At 38.6% G+C, this 19,383-nt stretch overlaps 1 protein-coding gene across 1 annotated transcript in view; it reads right to left on the bottom strand.

Moving 5' to 3' along the window:
* The window catches only part of LOC147018732 (uncharacterized), a 120,137-nt gene that overhangs the window by 92,018 nt on the left and 8,736 nt on the right, over positions 1 to 19,383 (bottom strand). Inside the window, exons 3-13 of the mRNA XM_085898744.1 lie at positions 19,254 to 19,373; positions 17,186 to 17,311; positions 15,541 to 15,657; positions 15,116 to 15,229; positions 13,600 to 13,713; positions 10,252 to 10,365; positions 9,940 to 10,053; positions 5,717 to 5,836; positions 4,550 to 4,686; positions 4,041 to 4,205; positions 388 to 564 (exon numbers count right to left, since the gene is read on the bottom strand). Coding sequence (XP_085754870.1) covers positions 388 to 564; positions 4,041 to 4,205; positions 4,550 to 4,686; positions 5,717 to 5,836; positions 9,940 to 10,053; positions 10,252 to 10,365; positions 13,600 to 13,713; positions 15,116 to 15,229; positions 15,541 to 15,657; positions 17,186 to 17,311; positions 19,254 to 19,373 — 1,418 coding nt within the window. The remainder of the gene's footprint in view (positions 1 to 387; positions 565 to 4,040; positions 4,206 to 4,549; positions 4,687 to 5,716; positions 5,837 to 9,939; positions 10,054 to 10,251; positions 10,366 to 13,599; positions 13,714 to 15,115; positions 15,230 to 15,540; positions 15,658 to 17,185; positions 17,312 to 19,253; positions 19,374 to 19,383) is intronic.

Below are 19,383 nucleotides of genomic sequence, written 5' to 3'. Positions count from 1 at the left end.
TAAACTGCTTCAGGTAATGGTTTCTTTGAAGAACATACAGGTGCATTCTATATCTCTCTGGAATTCAATTGATTTGAAAAATGATCCACTTGACAAAATGTAAGAAAATGTGTTAAGTGGTCCAAAAAGGAAAAACAAATCAAAGCTTTGTTTCCATTTTGAATAGTGTGGATTGCTCATGCAGTCATTTACAACAAAGGAATTCATCATGAGTTTGGTGACGTTGTGCTTCATGGAAATATGCCTTATATTGCACCGAGTCAGTTCGGGAGTCATTTTAGGAGAGGGAAATCCTTTATCACATACAATGGAAAGCATCAGAAATGATAAAGTGTGTTTTTCCATTTCCAATTTATTGTGAGTGACAATACAGAGATAAAACCATACATTGTGCAAGTTGCTGATGGCAGGCACTGCTGGAACTTTTTCCCATGTGATCTTGAGCATCCACGTCACATCAAAGCTGGTGAAGTTTTCTTTTATTTGTTGTTCAACTTTCCTTTTTAGCTCAAAACGGTCATTGCTGTGTTGGCCTTGGTTCATTCTGCTTGTGAAATCATATTCCTGTAAAAACGGGGAGAGTGATCATTATTATATTAATACAAAATCCATATTTTGTGGACGTATCTCCTCAGAAACTACAGGACAGATTGTCGCCACTTTCGGCATGTGGGTGCTCTGTGGTCTAATTGCCAGGGCTATGTGAGATCGCGCCAGACGGACAGGTTTGGAAATTTTTGGCGATTTTCTAATTTTTACATTCGTTTGCATGGCGACGTGTGACGTCACCGATGAGAGGCGTAATGATGTCATGACATCATCGGTCATTCGCTGACATCATTACGTCTGTCGTCGACGCCACCGCCGAGAGGAGTAATTCCACTCCTCGAAACCAGCGTCTGCAATGTGAAACCCTCTTCTGCACATGCTGATGACCTCAGAAGGTGAATTTGACACAAAAAAATGTAACAAGAAACATTGTATATAAAGAAATACTATAAATCACATTGTGAACACTGGATATATTGACGTCCGAACGAACCCTCACTTTAGAAACTTCACAGGGAGCACAGGTTTGGCTCGTGACTATTAATAACTACAAACGATGTACATGATGTGGAGAAAAACGAAAAGCGCTGTGAGGCGGTGAAGCCGTCCGTCAGTCCGTGAAGACGATTTGCCTTTTAATCACATCCTGTTTGATTGTTAATTCCCCAAGACCCTTAAGTCCCATAAAGACCCAAAACACCCTGAGGACCCAAAAGACCCCAATGACCCAAAAGACCCAGATAACCCAAAAGGCCCTGAAGAGCCAAAAGTTCCAAAAAACCCTGAAGACCCAAAAGTCAATGGAGAGCGAAAAAGACCCTGAAGACCTAAAAAATCCAAAAGACCCTGAGGACCCAAAAGACTCAGATAACCCAAAAGTCCCCAATGACCTAAAAGACCCCAAGGACCCCGAAGACCCAAACGACTTCAAAGACCCAAAAAGACCCTGAAGATCCAAAAGACCCTGAAGACACAAGTCACTGAAGACCCAAAACAACACTGAAGACCCCAAGGACCCTGAAGATCCAAAATACTTCAAAGACCCCAAAAGATCCAAAAGACCCCAAAGATGCAAAAGTCACCGAAGACCCTGAAGACCCAAAAGCTAATGAAGACTCAAAAAGACCCTAAAGACCTAAAAGACCCTGAATACCCAAAAGTTCCTGAAAATCCAAATGCCGCCAAAGACTCAAAAGACCCAAAAGTTCCCGAAGACCTTGAAGACCAACAAGACCCTGAAGATCCAAATGTCCAAAAAGACCCAATAGTCCCAAAAGACGCAGAAGTCTCAAAGACCCCAAAGCTCCAAAAAAAACCCAAACCCCAAAACCCCAAGACCTTTTATACACCTTCGACCTTTACACCATTTAGGCCCGTTACACCTCAGATTAGACAGCTTAGACCCTTGACCATTTAGACCACTGGGACCTTCTTATATCACAAATAAATATCACAAATATTACAAATACATTTGCAGAAAATAAAAAGAAATGTTTGCATTATGATTGGGGCAAATCATGCAACCACAGCAAATCTGTGACATCAATCTCTGCAACGACGTGTGGAGAGTCAAGCGTAGCGAGCCGATCCACGCTAGTGATGTATATTTCTGCAAATTTTGGGTAAAAATGTGCTGAGATTTTGGGAAATAATGCGATAGAAAACCGTTTCCATTTATGATCTTCCCTGGGGTGTCTCTTACTGTGTTCAAATTCCACAAGGAATGAATTTTCCCAATAATGCCATCCAATTGGACAGTACTCATACTGGATATGCCGTTTTGTGGAGCAGGCAGTTCTTTAGCTAGAAAGTTAAATCTGATGTTCTAACTGAAAAACATATTCCGGTGCATGATGCGAGGTTTGTACTTGTGATTACTTTGTCCAAATAAGAGGTTAAATTTGTATAAACGCATGTAAGTTTAAGATACAGGATAATAATTATGATGTTAAGTAAGTGTAAGTGAAGTACTCCTTTTGATTTCTTCTTCTTCTTCTTCTTCTTCTTAAGTCAGTTCTCAGGCCTGATGATTTGCGAAAGGGAAGTCATATTTAATAACAAATATATTTCAGTTTGTTGAAGTATTTCCTGATTAGACAGATGAAGAAAGAGCTGTGGATATACTCCAGCTCGAATTTCAGAAGGCCTTTTCACAAGAAATTAGTTATGGATGGGTGATTGCATACTTGCATCATGATTGTGACAACTGTGAGAGGGTCTTGTCAAAAAGTGAATGTCGGTCTTTAATAATTTCTCACCAAACAATCGTTTTTATCCCCTGCCTCCTCTCAACACTTCCTCACCCCTCACTCCCCACCATAATAAGAATAATATGAATAATAATAATAATAACTAGCCGAAACCCCGTCACAGACAGATTCCGTTCATTCAACCACCCTCACCAGCTCACCCACACTCGAGGGACATGGACTGGACAGGGCGTGCTTGCCCCCGCCTACTCATCCCCCGCCCCTGCCCCATTCCCCCTCCCCCCGCCTCTCACCCCCGCCTTCAATTTGCTTACCCCTGCCCAAAAATTTAATTACCCCGGCCCCGCCCCTGCCTCTTAACTCCCCCTTCTTCATCCCCCCCAATTGCCCCCGGGCCCCCGTCCCCTTCACACTCAACCCCACCTAATTCACCCCAGCCCCTGCCCACTCATCCCCGCCCAATCCCCCCGTCTCCCGCTTTCAATTTGCTTACCCCCGCCCAAAAATTTGCTTACCTTGCCCCCCGCCTCTTCACTCCTCGCCCCGTCTCAACGAAAAGTGTTTATTCTGCTTCAGAGTTGAAAGTTGATTATTGACACTTTGTGCGATGCACTCTTACAGGTACGAAGTTTCTTTCAGTCCAGGTCACAATACCGAGAAAAACGTGACGCGACTGTTAGGAGCAGCACAAAATTGGTCCTTCAGTATTAATATATAGATAATAAAATTGGTGTTTGCATAAATATCACACTCCAAATGTTCCTGTGCTCTCCCCATCCAGGAGATATTCTCCTACCTTCTCCATAACCACCCCCCACCCCTCCCACCTGAAACCCCACCGCAAGAGAAATAAGTTGATAAACTGATAGATTTTGGATAAAATTGGTGTTGATTGCCCTCTTCCTGCATCAAAGTTCCTTGTATTTCTTTGCATATATTTCCTTGCAAGATTTGACTGAAGTAAATGAGATGCAGACATCAAATGGAAGAGTAAGTAAGGTCAATGAGGAAATTAAGATGAAGTGAAGGAAACAAGGAAAAGTGGCCACAAAACACGATGAGAAAAACAGCCTTTACATGTATAATCATTGAATTGTACAAACGTTTCCGTGTTGGAAAGTGTCAAGAAATTAATAAAGACCATTTCATTCTTGAGTAATTTGTTCAAATTTTCATCACAATATTATTTGGCAGGAAAACAAAAAGTTCCCATTCATTTCGATGAGCTGTATGTTTGAACACATCAATTTAATTGTTCTGTACCCCAATCCATTGAAATACCTGGTAGTAGATTTGTCCAACTCCACCAGAAAGGTCAACATCATCCCAGAACACAGCGATGGTAGCTCTGTTGTACTGTTTTGTAAAGCCATTCCGAGGTGGGTTTGCATAAGAGAATTTATGATCCCACTTATTCATAAAGATGATTGCTCCATTGTCAACGAACTAAAGGAAACAAAAAAATCCTTGTAAGCCAATGATACTTTTCACACCGGTGTGTTTGATGTATTTATCACCTTCATTTTCCTCCTTACTACACTCTACAGGTTTCCGATTTTGTGATTCACATATCGAGTCTACTCAAAAACTTTACAATAAGCCTCCCTATGAATATTAAATAGGTATTTCAGACAAGACTGGCTCTTGTCTCACCCCTCTCTCAATGTATTTTTCGAATAATTTCACACTTTTCGACATTTGCAGCAGACACAACTCAGCTGCTGTCACCTTACCCAGTGCGTACGTATATATCATCAAATAACAAAACCAAATTAATTTTCTTTACTTACATATAGTTTGTAGTAGATTGTGTCACCAAAAGGAATCCCATAAGGAGGTTTGAATGTTGAGGAAACAAAATCATGGCGTCCATGTGGATGTACAAGTTGATCTCCAAATGTATCATTATATGGGAAAAGGCGAATCTCTGAAGTTAAAAAAAAAGAGTTATTACTGAAAAGACTAAACAGGACAGGACTTGTCAGAACAAGTATCTCTGTAACTACCTTTGCCAGAACCTTGAAGGAGTAAAAAAAAATGTTATGAGGTCATGACAACATGGATCTGGAATTGAGTTACTGTTTGTTACGTAATAATCAAGGCTTAATGGCAATGTGAGTCAAACAGGACAAGTTAAAGGCAAATCATCGCTGCTGGTGGTAAATATAACTCTTGGTGTAACTTGCACATCCATCATACATGCTGCACGACAAACACGTTTCTTGGCTCCTTAAATGTGAGACAAAGAGTGATAAAAAGTAGAATACGTGAAATGGAGAAACATTTTATAAAACTCCAAATGATCACTGAAAAAACATAAAAGAAAACGAAATAATCACTTGAACTCCAAATAATCAACTGGTTATGCTTGTCATTTACTTTCCATTTGGTCATTCTTTATCCCTCCCATTCTCAATACATCCTCAGTAACATACCCTAATTGATTTTGTTTGACTGCCAGGCAGGCAGACAGACTAAATCAATTAGGGTATGTTACTTCTCTGTGCGCATGAACGCTCGGGATGAGACTCCGTACAATTTGCCAAATAGTGTTCCGATTCATGTTCTGATTCATGTTCTAGTGTTCAAAATATACAATTCAATTGAAGTGAAGTAGTTACTTGATCATAGACTGATGTCTGTCTGTAAACTGACAGAGTGAACCAATTGCTTATCTCTCCTTTGTGCTTCTCGCAAGGGGTAATAAACAGAGGATGCCGAAGGAAATCTGCACAAATGGTTGTTTCTTTTGTCATCCAAGTAATGATGACTCTTAGCTTTTGAACCACACATTAGACTTGGGAGGAAAGGAGAAACATGGGAGGAAAATGCTTTGCAAGCAACTGTATTATCCTCCTCACAAGGACCTTCACTCAAATATATCATGTAAATGAACACACTTATTTGCGCTTTAGCTACAAAATAGCTGAGCCTTCTCGAAATAATTTGAAATTCACCTTTGCAGTTGATGCCATTTCCCTGGTAACCTGCTTTGCACGTGCAAGTGTAAGAGCCATCGGTGTTGTGACAAGTAGCACGGTCAGCATCACATGGGGTTGCATCACATTCGTTCACATCTACAGATAAGAATATTGTGTTAAAGAGCATCATAGTTGAACAACTTTGCATTTTTTCATGGAATGTCATCAAATCCATTTGAAACAGAGCAAAAGAATGAGTTTATTGCTTCAGAATTTTTGATACATTGATTTTATGATGGATATGCAGGGAGTATTTTTGTCAAAGACTCTAAGTCATCACTCGAAGGGTGTGAGGAGGCAGGGGAAGGGGTGGTGCGGGAAGAGGAACCCGACGTTGCCCGGCAATGCCGGGTACCCCTGCTAGTTTTAAGAAAGACGAAAACTTCAAAATACGGCATTCTTCTTCTTTTTTGTATGCAGCACCTGGCTGGGGGTAGCATAATTTGCTAGGGGACACAGCTGTGCCACTAAACAACAATCTCAATATTATTTTTCTCCATAAAAGCAGCGCAAAGTCTCTGTGGCAACGGGACTGGCTGAAAGGTTTGCTTTGTAAAAGAACTTGAACACAAGATAATTATCCAGAGTGAGATTCAACTACGGCAGAAGCCGAAACAAGGATAAACCAGTTCACAGACAGATGTGTTGCCGATTCAGACATCCTGATGCTCAAAGATGACCTGCTCCACATTGTTGCATAATTAAGAGACAATAAAAGCTGCAACTCTGTCATTTTGAAAATGCCTTTTCTTTTCTTTTATCTATTTATGTCTCCTTCTTTATCTATCTGTCTCAGGAGAAGTGAATTCTTCTAGAAAGTTTCCTTTAAGGCTCACTTCGCTGTGCCTGAATGGGTTTGAGGGTAGGGGAGTCAAGGCTGAAACCCAAATCTTATCCTGGTTCCTCCTGATGACTCCATCTTTGTTCTTTACTTATTCGGGTTCCTTCTGATGACTCCAATGCAGTATTTGGTCTTACATTTGATTGAAAGCTTGAAGGTGAATTCTTGCAGAAATTTCAGGTTGGCAGCAGAAGTGTAAAAGTTTATTTTCTCAAATATTTAGAATAATTTTGGTACTACTCAATTGGACTCACAAAAATAAAAAGTTTTAATTTGTGTTAGCCTGTTGGGCATTCCAATCTTAGCAAAGATCAAATGAAGCTTGTAACTCCGACTTCAAGTCATGTATACTCTGTTTAATCATCCATTGTGTAGAAATGTCCTCAAAAAAATCATGAAATGTTTGCTCGTCTCCAAATTTATCTTCATTCTACATGTCATATATCATCAAGCTCAAGAGCCTGAGAAACTATTTTAAGGGGTTTGTACTGAGGTCATTCCAAATGATTACTCTTCCATTCCCTTCTCAACCTTGATAGAAGGTCGTGGGAGAGTTATCATCAGAGGATGAACCCAGGTTAAATTCACATACGTCATGCGTATTTGTCCATTGTATATCAATGTCCTTGGAAATTCACATGAAAACTAAAGTAATGTCTCCAAATATTTGAAAACTACAGTAAAGTGTTGATTTGCAAGCATGATGATCATGACATTAAGGGACAATTTCGCTTCCTCTGTGTGTGAGGAAATATGCTGTTTCGCAGGTTTTTCAGAGACGTTCTGATGAAATTAAGTGTCATTTGATTAAATCCTACTGTTGCAACCTGTATTGTTCACTTGTGGAACAATTTTGTTCAGTCATCCTTGCATAAAATCACTGTCAGCTATAACAATGCCTTCCAATGGTTGTTGGGCATTACGAGCCGGCAGAGCGCTTCCCAAACTTTTGTGAATCATAAGGTGATGGCTTTTCAAGAATTGCTCAAGGAATCAGTGTATAGCTTCAGAAAACGTGTCATTCGCATTGATAACATGCTCGTGAAATCATTCATTGTTGTTCGCCTTCATGCTTCATCACTTGTGCAGGGGTGAAATGATCTCCTTTTTGTGTAAAATTCATATTTTACAGTGATTATTGATGGATGGACTTTGTGTGTGAAATAGTTATTATTATTATAATTTTTGTTTAACATCTTCCAAAATGTCAACTGGCTCCACCATGAGCCTTAGTTCAGCATGAATAAATAAATGAAAAATCACTCAAAGAGTGACAACTTAGAAAAACAGCACAAAGTGGAATGGCAATCGGTGGAACGCATGCCTCTGTCAGGTGGAACAGTTCACGTTTTGTATCCCACTGATGAGCTGGATCCGAACCAAAATCCAATCCGCTTGTTCTTGGCACCGATTCAACTCATCCACCTTGTTTTGTCATGACTCATCCACAACTTTTTGAGATAAAGTGATATATTTAGTTTTTGGCCTTATCGATCAATTTTAGAAATTACGCCTGTGTTGACCTTTTGTCTTTAAAATTAATGGGTAATTGAATTCAGCAACATGACATGAAAATGCTCTTCAAATTTCAAGTCAATCGGATGAAAATTGAGGATTTTAGAAAATTTCGCCCAAATTGGCCTTTTCTCCGATTTTGACCTTTTGGCCTATGTTTACCACAACATTAATAGGTGGTTGAATTCATTGACATGATTTGCAAATGCTCTTCAAATTTCAAGTTAATTGGATTAAAATTGAGGATTAAGAAATTTGGACTATGTTGACCTTTTGGTTTATGTTGACCTTTTCACTGGTGGTAACGACAAAATTAATGGGTGATTGAATTTAGTGACCTGATATGTAAATCCTTTTCAAATATCAAGTCAATCGGATGAAAATTGAGGATTTTGAAAATTTGGCCCAAATTGGCCTTTTGGCCCAATTTGGCCGTTTGACCAAAGATGATCTCAAAATTGAGAGATGGTTGAATTCAGCAATCTGACATGAAAATGCTCTTCAAATGTAAAGTCAATCAGATGAAAATTGAGAATTTTCGAAAATTTGGCCCAAATTGGCCTATATAGACCTTCAGACCGATGTTTGCAACAACATTAGTAGGTGGTTGAATTCAAAAACCTGATATACAAATGTTCTTCACATTTCAAGTTAATTGGATTAAAATTGAGGATTTTAGAAATTTGTCCGATGTTGAACTTTTGGTCTATGTTGACCTTTTGGCCTATGTTTACCTCAAAATTAATAGGAGGTTGAATTTGGTGACCTGATGTGCAAATGCTCTTCACATTTCAAGTTAGTTGGATTAAAATTGAGGATTTAAGAAATTTGGCCTATGTTGACCTTTTGTTCTATGTTGACCTCAAAATAAAAATGTGGTTGAGTTCAGTAACTTCAAATGCAAATGGTCTTCAAATGTCAAGTCAATCGGATGAAAATTGAGAATTTTAGAAATTTCGGCCCAATTTGGCCTTTTGGCCAAAGATGATCTCAAAATTAATTGGCAGTTGAATTCAGCGACCTGATATGGAAATATTCTTCAAATTTCAAGTAAATCGGATGAAAATTGAGAATTTGAGAAATAATTTTAAAACTTGGCCTATTTTGGGTTGAGCTTATGGCCTATGTTGACCTTGTGACCTAAGATAACCTCAAAATTCATAGGTGGTTGAATTCATTGACCTGATATGCAAATCCTGTTCAAATTTAAAGTCAATCAGATGAAAATTGAGGATTTCAGAAAACTTGGCTCAAATGGGCCTTTCGGCCAACGTAGACCTTTGCGGTCAACTGAATTTCACGAAACTTCAATGCGGGACCGTCGCAGGGTCGGTGACATTAACCTCTGAAAATTTCAGAGTGCTCGGTTGAGTGGTTTGGGCTGGAGGTGAGCGAACAGACAAACAAACAAACAAACACACACAAACAAACGGAGGCGATCAACATACTTGTAAAAAATTTTTTATTTTTTGCGAAGTAATAAAAACTCTCCTTCCTGCCCCCTTGCTTACGATGGCAAAATAGATATAATAATAATAATAATTCAAAAACTGAAATTTACACTTCATTTGCCTAATTGTCCATCACTGTCAATGTTATCGTGAAGCAACACAGCTGTGTCCACTGTGTTGTGGACACAATAGTTAATGGTCGTGATGAGCATAATAATGTGTGATCATCTGAGGAATCACATCACTCCTGTCATCTGAGGAATCACTCATTTCTTGAGGCATCGAAGGCCCTTGTAAAATTGTGTAAATCTTCACTCATCATGACTTTTGTTGTTGTAATTGATGAATGGTACAAAAAGTTGCTATTTTTAACAGAAAGCATGTACACACACCTTGTTTGCAAAGGGTTCCAGTCCAGCCAGGTTTACAAATGCAACTGAAGTGATTGATGCCATCGAGGCAAGTTCCACCATCGTCACAAGGCTTTGAGATGCAGTCATCAATATCTACGGAGGGTAAAAGCACAATGTACAGCATGCATGATGACCATAACATTTCTTAAGGGAAATACAATTTTTTAAAGATATCTTGAACAAACGATTATTCTTTAACTTCCACGAAAAAGAAAAAAATAATCTGAAGGTGTAATTACTTGTTGATGGAAATTCGAGGACATAATTAAACAGGACAGTCTAAGTACTCACTGATTTCACAATATTTTCCGGTGTACCCAGGAGTGCAGGAACACCTGAAACTGTTAATGAGATCCAAGCATGTGCTGCCATGCTGGCAGGTTCTACCCTTGCAATCATTTCGGTCTGTAATGATCAACGCAAAGGGTAATATGGTCAGTTGAGAAGTCAAATGTGTACTTGCAAAAAGCAGATGTTGCAGCGAAAATAAGTTTCAATCCTTGTCGATGATAAAATATTTTCATAGTTCAAAAACGTCTAATGTTGTGCATCTGTTTCATTAATGTGCGTGCAGTCTGGGGAAGCATGCGGTCTTACCGCTCTTAACAAATTGAGATTTACAAAGAACTGCAATGCAGAAAGAGGCCATTAAGCCCATTAAGCCTGTGCAACATGCCAAAATCTTCATACCCTCCTCCCCCCAACTACCTAGCTGTTTCTTCCAGATCCCCATCCAACTCAATTTTAAAACTATCCACTGACTCGTGTCACTGTCCTTGCAGGAACAACATTACATCCTTGCAGACACTCTTTGATTGAAAGATCCCTGCCATATGGCTGTCCCAACTCTCCTCTTATAAATTCTTAAACTGGCATCCCTTGCTCTGTCAGTGTCCATTTGGCTTATTCTGTCAATAACCATAATTCAATCAAATACCCCTAAACATCTCTATCAAATGCCCCAAAACGTCTCTATCAAATACCCTTGCAATCCATCCATCCATCCATTGGGACCATACTCTGTACAGAGCGTCGGTGCTGCCAAAGCAGTTTCCTTGGCTATTGGGCACAATCCCAGATGGGTCGCCACTCCGATGCAGGATACTCGAATGACTCGATCATCCCCAGCAAGCTGGTACTCATTTTGCCGACCTCGGAAGGATGGCAGGCGGAGTCAACCCCCTGGTGAAGTAATTCAATGGGCAACGAGCCTTGAACTCAGGACCCTTCGATCCCAGGCCACCACCCTAACCACTGAGCCAACACCAGGCTTACCCTTGCAATCACCTTCTTTCTAATGTAAAATGTCATGTGTGTTTTATCCACTCCTCATAGGTCCGTGTAGCTAGACATGGGATCAATGTAGTTGCTCCATACTGTAGCCTCTCTATGGCAGTTATATCCTTCCTCAAAAGTGATGACCAAAACTGTACACAATATTCCAGATGGGGACTCACTAAATCCCTGTTTAGAGTTCACACTACCTCTTTTGTTTTATAATTTATCCCCATACAAACAAAACCTAAAACCCTGTTTGCTTTACCGATGGCTGCCTATCACTATGCTGTCTGCTTACCCCACATCTATTAGCACCCCCTGATCCTCCTCCTGTGTCACATGCACCGTGATGTCCCTTCCATTATGAAGTCCCTAATTTCATTATTCCTACCAAAACCCAGCACCTTACATTTATTCATGTCAAACTGCTTCTGCCAATCTTTTGACCAATCCCAGAGAGTATCTAGACTTTCCTAAATCTGATCATCCCTTTTCTCTAATCTACCTTATCTCCAAGCTTAATGTCATCTGCAAATTTGGAAAGCCGACTCTTAACCCCACATTCCAAATTGATGATGTAAGTTAACAACAATAATGGTCGTAGAACTGATCCTTGATGAATCCCAGTACTTACATCCTCCCTGCCAGATATCCTCCTGTTCACAGCCAATCATTAGTTCCCATCACTAAACCAGTATCTAATCCAGTTAGTTACCTCGCCAGCCACTCCACAAGCCCTCAACCCCTCACCTTAGTTTACAACCTCATCTGCGGTACCTTATCAAAATCCTTCTGAAAGTCTAGATACACGACCATCCACTGCACTTCTCTCATTCACCAAGTGAGAATCTGCTTCATGTAACTCCAATAAATTTATTAAACATGATCTCCCTTTGGTGATTCTGTGCTGAGTGTTGACTACCTATAATTACTTTGAAATTATGCAAATGGTTCCCTAACCTTTCCTAAATTAATGTGTCAAACACCTTCTCCCATAACTGAAGTCAAACTAACAGGTCGAAAATTCCCCAATTCCTCTCTGGTTCCTTTCTTAAATAATGGAGTTACATTTTATCCTCTCTAATCCTCTGGTACGTGTCTTGACTCCAACAAGCTGTTAAAGATATCCGTGAATTGATGTATGTACATTGTACATATTATCTGATGTCGGAGCTTTATCATCCCCTTTCCAAGCCGTTTCTTCACTTACTCCACTCCTATTTGGATCTCTTCTGGAAGCTCTTGCTCACCTCTGAGATAGATACTCTCAGCTATTGGAAGTTCCCTTGAATGTTCCTGTGTTAATGTGGAAGAAAAAAACTATTTAACAAGTCTGCCATCTCCACCAGCATCATCAACTACCAATTCTCCTTTGCTATTTCTCAAGGGGCTCACACTTATCTTACAACCTGTTATTTACCTCTTATATACTAAAAGAATGCCTTGCTGTTATGTTTAATATTTTGGGCTATGTTCTTTTCATATTCTCTTTTACCTTTCTGAGTTATTTTTGAACTCGACTCTGAAACTGATGTGAGTCACTCTCGTCCTGTTTTTTGTACTTAAGGAATGCCGTCAGCTTATCCTCCTTAATAGCACTGCTTCTCTCCCTGTTCATCCACCCTGATCTCTTTCTTCCTCTGCCTTAACACCTCACTGGAAGATACCAACTCTGCTCCTTACACATTTGCTCCTTGAACGTTTCCCTGATGCAGATTGCCCATTCATTCGCTTTGCTCAACAGAGAGCACCTAACTCTCTTCTCATACCCCCAAAGTTTACCTTCCTGAAATCTAGCAGCCTTACCCTACAACTCCGAACTCCACATCTCATCAGTGGAGTTACACACACTATGATGAATGTTTTAGGTTTAAATCTCACTTGTTATGTGACTTGATCACCAAGTCAATGGCTTAATGAAGTTGATAAATAATATTAACAATGTTTCCACAATTTCTTTTAAAGCTTTTACAGATATTCTCATGGTTTATTCTGTAGATTTTGTGTGGTATTCATATACACATTAATTGTCACTAACATTGTATCCTCAGGAAAAATAAGGAGGAAAATGATTTTGTTAAAAGGCTCAAATTGTTGTTAAATAACAAAACGGTTGAAGCTTTGTTGCCCCAGCCAGAGAAATACTGATCTTTTTCATGTACAAAAACTGCGTTCATTGTGCTTCAATGTCCTTATCATTCAAGCAGTCTCTCCAAAATCACCACCACAAGAATGGTGACAAATAAGGAGTGAAGGAAACGCTTGAAACCATTGTTGTGACTTTTTAAATATCAACTTTTAAAATACATGGGAAATATGTTGTTTAAATCTAGAATTACATTAAAATATTAAATCACTTACTCTGTTCACAGTGTTTCCCGCTCCAGCCTTGGTCACAGATGCAGTTGTAGTTACTGACCTGATTGTTGCAGTACCCATTTGCACTGCACGAGATATTTACACAGTTGTCAATAACTGTGGGGTAGGGAGGGAAAATATTCAATTCACAAGCATGAGGTGCGGTAAACAATCCCTTCCAAGAAAATAATGGTCAACGTTTTAGGCCTCATCAGTACAGCACAATGATGATGATTCATTGGATTTTGATCACAAACTTGCAATGAGACAAGGTCAAAAGCATATTGTTACCAAGCTGTCAGGTTTCCTTGCAATGGCTACAGACAACTTGACCTGAGTATTTCATCTGAACGTGAATTATTGCAATTGTTTCTGGCAGTATGAATTTCCAAGGGCCAATCATTCCAATTTGGTAGTGAATCTTGCATTCCAGATAAAATCTAGTATTCATGGAATTATTAAATTTGGTTTCATGGCAATCAGTTAAGTGTTACTGAACACAATGAATGCAACCATTTGCCAGATACGAGAAGATGCCAAAACAGAAAAATTTGAATGTCTCTTGTAAATAAGAAAGGAAACAAAAGTGAATTTCAACTTGCACACACTTGTTTCTGATGATTGATCGAAATCAAAAAACAATTTACTCAAAATATTTCCTGGTGCAGGGATAAAAACTTGGGAATCATGCTGTCTGTCTATATGATTCTATAAACTATGGAATTTGTTTCCTTTTAAGATTCTTGCAGCCAGCTCATATTCAGAAATATATAAGAAACCAATTTGATTTGTTGATTGATCAATGAACAGTATTTGGTAGTTCGATGCAAAACCAGATCCCAGAGAAATACAACATTACAATCTAATTGTTGAATGAAATAAACCCAGACAGCTCTTCAATGGTTTTCAGGAAAAGATGAATATTTGTTTGTCCTGCCTGATCTGGTTGTCATGTGATGCCAGTTTGTGGTTAACTCTGAAATGGCCACGTGATTCAGTGGGGATGCTAAATGCTCCCTTGAAGCCGTGCTGTTTCATTTCAAAATTTACAAAACAATCTATTTCATGAGCTTTTTATAAAATCAATATAATAACATGTGATTTGATAATATTGTGCTTTTAAAGATTGTTCTTGGATAATGTTTGAATTATTTTATGTTCATGTAAAATACTTGGAAAAACAAGGTCAGAGTTCGGTCCCGATTTATCTGACACTTCCAAGCCGCAGGTACATTTTCCCACAAAATAAAATATTTCTTCAATAATGTTCCTCTCATTATAATAATTTCATGTAATTTCATACATCTACATATGAGTCCATTTATCCCCTCATATTTGTTTATTTTGACTGTTGAATACAATCAATGAGCAAAATGTACAATTGAGTCTGTACTTTTGTTCAAATGAATTGCTGATTATAAATTTGAACTCTTTTTGTTGAGGGAAATTAGTGCGTTTGGAAAAAAGAGAAAACACAAGGAGGGTTCTGGTGGGTCTGCATGCACTTGTATGAACTCACCCTGATCACAACGCTTGCCCGTATATCCTTTACTGCACGCGCATTCAAATGACCCATCAATGTTGTTGCAGTTTCCATTATTCAAACAGGGCCTTGTTTGGCACTCATCCACATCTGGCAGGAGAGTAAAAAAAAAACTATTTATTAAGAGACCCCACAAGACAATACAAAATGCATATTCTCAGTTAAAATCCACCTTTTGAAAAGAGGATGTAAGAGATAGTTAAGTTGTGATTGATTGATGTGGCAAGTCATATTCAGGAATGGCCATGAAAAAAAAAAACAACACAAAGATATCTCATAGATTTATTCCACAGATAGAAATGCCTCAAAATTATGATTCTGCATTCTTGCAATTCAAAAGATATGTTTGTTGGTGAAATCGTGATTATTTTTATTCTTATAGAAATGATAACAAATCCTACCTTCATCACAATGTTTTCCTTTCCATCCAGATGCACAATTGCATTCATAGCTGCCCAATGTGTTGCGACACGTTCCTCCATTCTTACAGAGCGACGTGGCGTTACATTCATTGTTATCTGAATCATACAAAACATCACAATACAATTTCAGTCGAATGAAAAAGATTTCGTCAATTTATTTTTCATTTGCTATGTAATATTTTCATGAGACCTCTAAAATGTTAATGATGCAGCATATAAACAATGGACTTCCAGGTTTTGGCAATGCAAAGAATATGCTGTTCACCCAAGTTCTGAACTCATCACTATACTCACACCTCACTCTGATACCTGTTTTACATTGAAGAAAAACAGGCAAGGCCAACCTGGGCCATGTGGCATTGTCCAACTGACTCAGCAAGGACCTGCTTTTCCTTTATGAAATATCACATTCCGACTCATTTACTGATAAATGAAGACAACAAAATCTCTGTCTGTCTGTCTGTCTGTCTGTCTCTCTCTCTCTCTCTCTCACTCTCACCACATTTCTTTTTCAAAATACCTTGTTTATAAAAATTGATCCTTTAAAAGAAACAAAAGGGGGAACCACTTGGAATCGATTTACTTGGAATAAAAATGCATTGGTTTAATCACAAAGTTGCCTGTTCTGCAACCCTCTTTCAAATTTTGAAGAACAAGATGCGCTCATGGTTTCTTCATGCAGTGGTTTAAATGGAAGCATGTATTATTGTACCAAGCCAGTAACCGTTTAGAAGGACACAGAAGGAGTACAGAAACTTGTATGTCACAATAAAATTCTCAAAGCAACAGAAAAATATACAAAAGTATGTGGAAGGAGCACACAAACAAAAACCACAACCACATCCACAGCTAATCGGAGTTAATCCAGAGCTAACAACGCCATGAGACCCATGCTCCCTCTTATGACTCCCCATTTATTTTTTATTTATTTTCCTCTTCCGAGAGTATGATCTAGCGCAACTATTAACGTCAGAAATTTGTTTGGGGAAGTTGTCACAAGATTGAATAAAACTGAAAACGATGGCTTGGACAGCATTTGTTTGAGTACCACAATAGCATTGTTTACATTGGAGGCAACCATGTTGATAAATAGTGCAAAGCTCTCTGTCCCGTTGGATTTGGAGCACTTGCTTGAGCATTTTGAATAAAGTAAGCCACTTGGCGAGCGGTAAGCAAGCCTCTTGATAACAGTCCAAGTTAAAGCTAACACACATTTCTCCTGTGCACACTTGCAAAATCCTGCAATTCATTCATTTCATGTGACAAAAATATTGGCTGCTCACTAGAGTACCCTTATTGGCTGCTCTTAGAGCACCCTTATTCTGGACATTTTCATCTGTCTGTCCACAAAACTTCCCCACACCCACTAAGGAATAGAGTCAGGTATCATTTAATATTACCTTTCACATCGCTCCAAAAGCTTATAGAGCAATAATAATAATAAAAAAAATCCAACTTTTTTTCAAAATATTAAAATTTGTTTTCTGCCTAAAACACTCCCCGACACTCATTGATGAACCTCTGAAAGTTTGACGAAGATCCGTTTGGCCATCTCTGAGAAAAATGGTGACAGACACACACACACATGCAATTGCTCTCTTTTAGTATAGATGAGCGAACTTACCAAGGCATGTTTTTTTGTTACTTGGGTCCAAAGAATAACCAGTTCGACAGCTGCATTCGTATGTTCCCAACACGTTCTTACAAAAATGGTGGCAGTTATGTGTGGAGCGTTTGCACTCATCAAAATCTGTGTACGACAAATGAATCGGCATCAAATATGAATTACCACATTTATCAAACAGCAATGAGTTATGATGAATAGAATAACAGGATAATAAAAAACTGGTTGAGATAAAACAGACAATTTTAAGTGATTTGGTTTGTGAAAGAAGATGCAGCTGTAATATCGATAACAATCTTCGTTGTCATCATCGCATAGCATTAAATACATATTCAACAGGATAAATACTGGAGGTGGTGAAAGCCGAGGATAGAATGAGTATAAAAGATCATGGGTATGGACAGATTATGACATGAGATCATGCACTGCCTTCTTGGGGTTCTGCAGTGAAGAGTCGGATTGAACATCATTAGGAAAGTTGTATTGTTGCTAAAATGGGAGAAAGAGGAACAAAAGAGTAGCGGTGTGCAGTGGGCTGAAATTTTGTGAGTTTAACCAGGTAGGGCTGATGGGAAGAATGCATGCATAATGGAGGAGCTGTGGATGGCCATCGGGCTGATAGAGCCGTGGAAGCAAGACCGGATGATAGGTTGATTTAAAAAAAAGCAAAGTCCACCATTGGTTTGCTTGAGTGATGAAAGAGAAACAATGAACTTTGATGGTGGAAAATATTTAATGAAGAAAAATTAATATGAAGCTTCAAATCAGCCTTTATTTTGTCAAAATTGCAAAATGGGAGTGTTTTCACTGAAAACTATCAAGATTCTCAGAACCTTGGTTCAATTTAATGAAATGTACAAATCATCAGGTAGGTTCCAGCTTTCTGGTTACCTCTGTTTTCAGTTTCAGCTAAAGATTACATCATCATCATCATCATCATTACCACCAAATAATCTTGTTAATCATGTCAGATATATTATAAGTAACTTTGGAAATATTTTATTCACTTACATCACAAGAAGCAAGTGGAATCCTCAAAGTACGAGGTGATTCATGCTCCAATATTAAATACAGTGTGTAGATCATGGCACTGCTTGTATTGTCCAAATACAGTGGGCTGCTTCACCATTGAATTCATATTTTCCTTGAATTTACTGAAAGTGGTCTGCTTAGACATCAGTTTTATTTAAAATGCATTTTTTGTCCAAGTTTCCAAAAGGTCCTGTTGAATGAATTTGAGCACAAATAAATTGCTCACTGAAGTTATTCACCTGTACTTTGTCACTTTTTGAATCATTGATGTTATGAGACATTAAAAATGCTCCATATGTTGAAAACAATTATTAATTGTTATTGATAAACTATCATGGTTGTCAAACCAGACTCAGTGGCAGAATGGTTAAGGCGTTTGCTCTGAGTCTGGGAGGTCGGATGTTCGAACCCCTGCCGAGTCATACCAAAGACCTTTAAAATAGTATGTGCTGCTTCCTTGCTTGATTCTCAGCAATGAAAAAGGATAGAGCATGGACAAACAACCATAGGTTGATAAACATTGTGTAGGGCTTGATGGGCCTTATGGCCACCTCCTGCGATGAAGTTCCTTAAAGGGAACCCATAACATTAATGCAGTTATCCTTTACAGTCCTTGGCTCTCATTCCATTTTCTCCAAGGCAAGCAGTAGATTTTATTAATGATCAAAACCGTAATGATGATCAAAACGGCACCAGCACCTCATTTGCATGGCAGTAAATACATTTGATTGATGTCTTTAAGATGATAAAATCTATTGTCTATCTTGTCCACCAATGCAGACTTCAAAAAGGCTTCAAAGTATTCTGTTGTATTTTCAACAGGGACACTGAATCATATCGAAAGACAACTTCAACAAAAAACATGATGTAAAAGTGCAATATATAAATTAATGATACATTGAATGCAGATTAAGATTTCAAACATAAACTCTTACAAAGTGAAAATAAATAAATAAATAATTTCAACCAGTCATTCAAATTTCAAATCGGAAGCCATGACTGCATCATACATGATGTCACAACACGATTTTCTTACCAACGCAGTTGAATTCTCCATCATCGAGTCGAAAGCCTGGATGGCAGCGACAAGTCCCCTGATGGTTTTTCAAAATACATCTCCCGTTTGTGCATGGCAGATTTTTACAAAAGGAAATGTCTGCAGGAAA

The sequence above is a fragment of the Eptatretus burgeri genome, chromosome 10 (assembly GCF_056783735.1).
Source record: "Eptatretus burgeri isolate ZD-2024b chromosome 10, Ebu_testis_v1, whole genome shotgun sequence".
Taxonomy (NCBI): domain Eukaryota; kingdom Metazoa; phylum Chordata; class Myxini; order Myxiniformes; family Myxinidae; genus Eptatretus; species Eptatretus burgeri.
The sequence above is the reverse complement of the archived record's forward strand: the minus strand, read 5'-3'. Positions and strand labels throughout refer to the sequence as shown.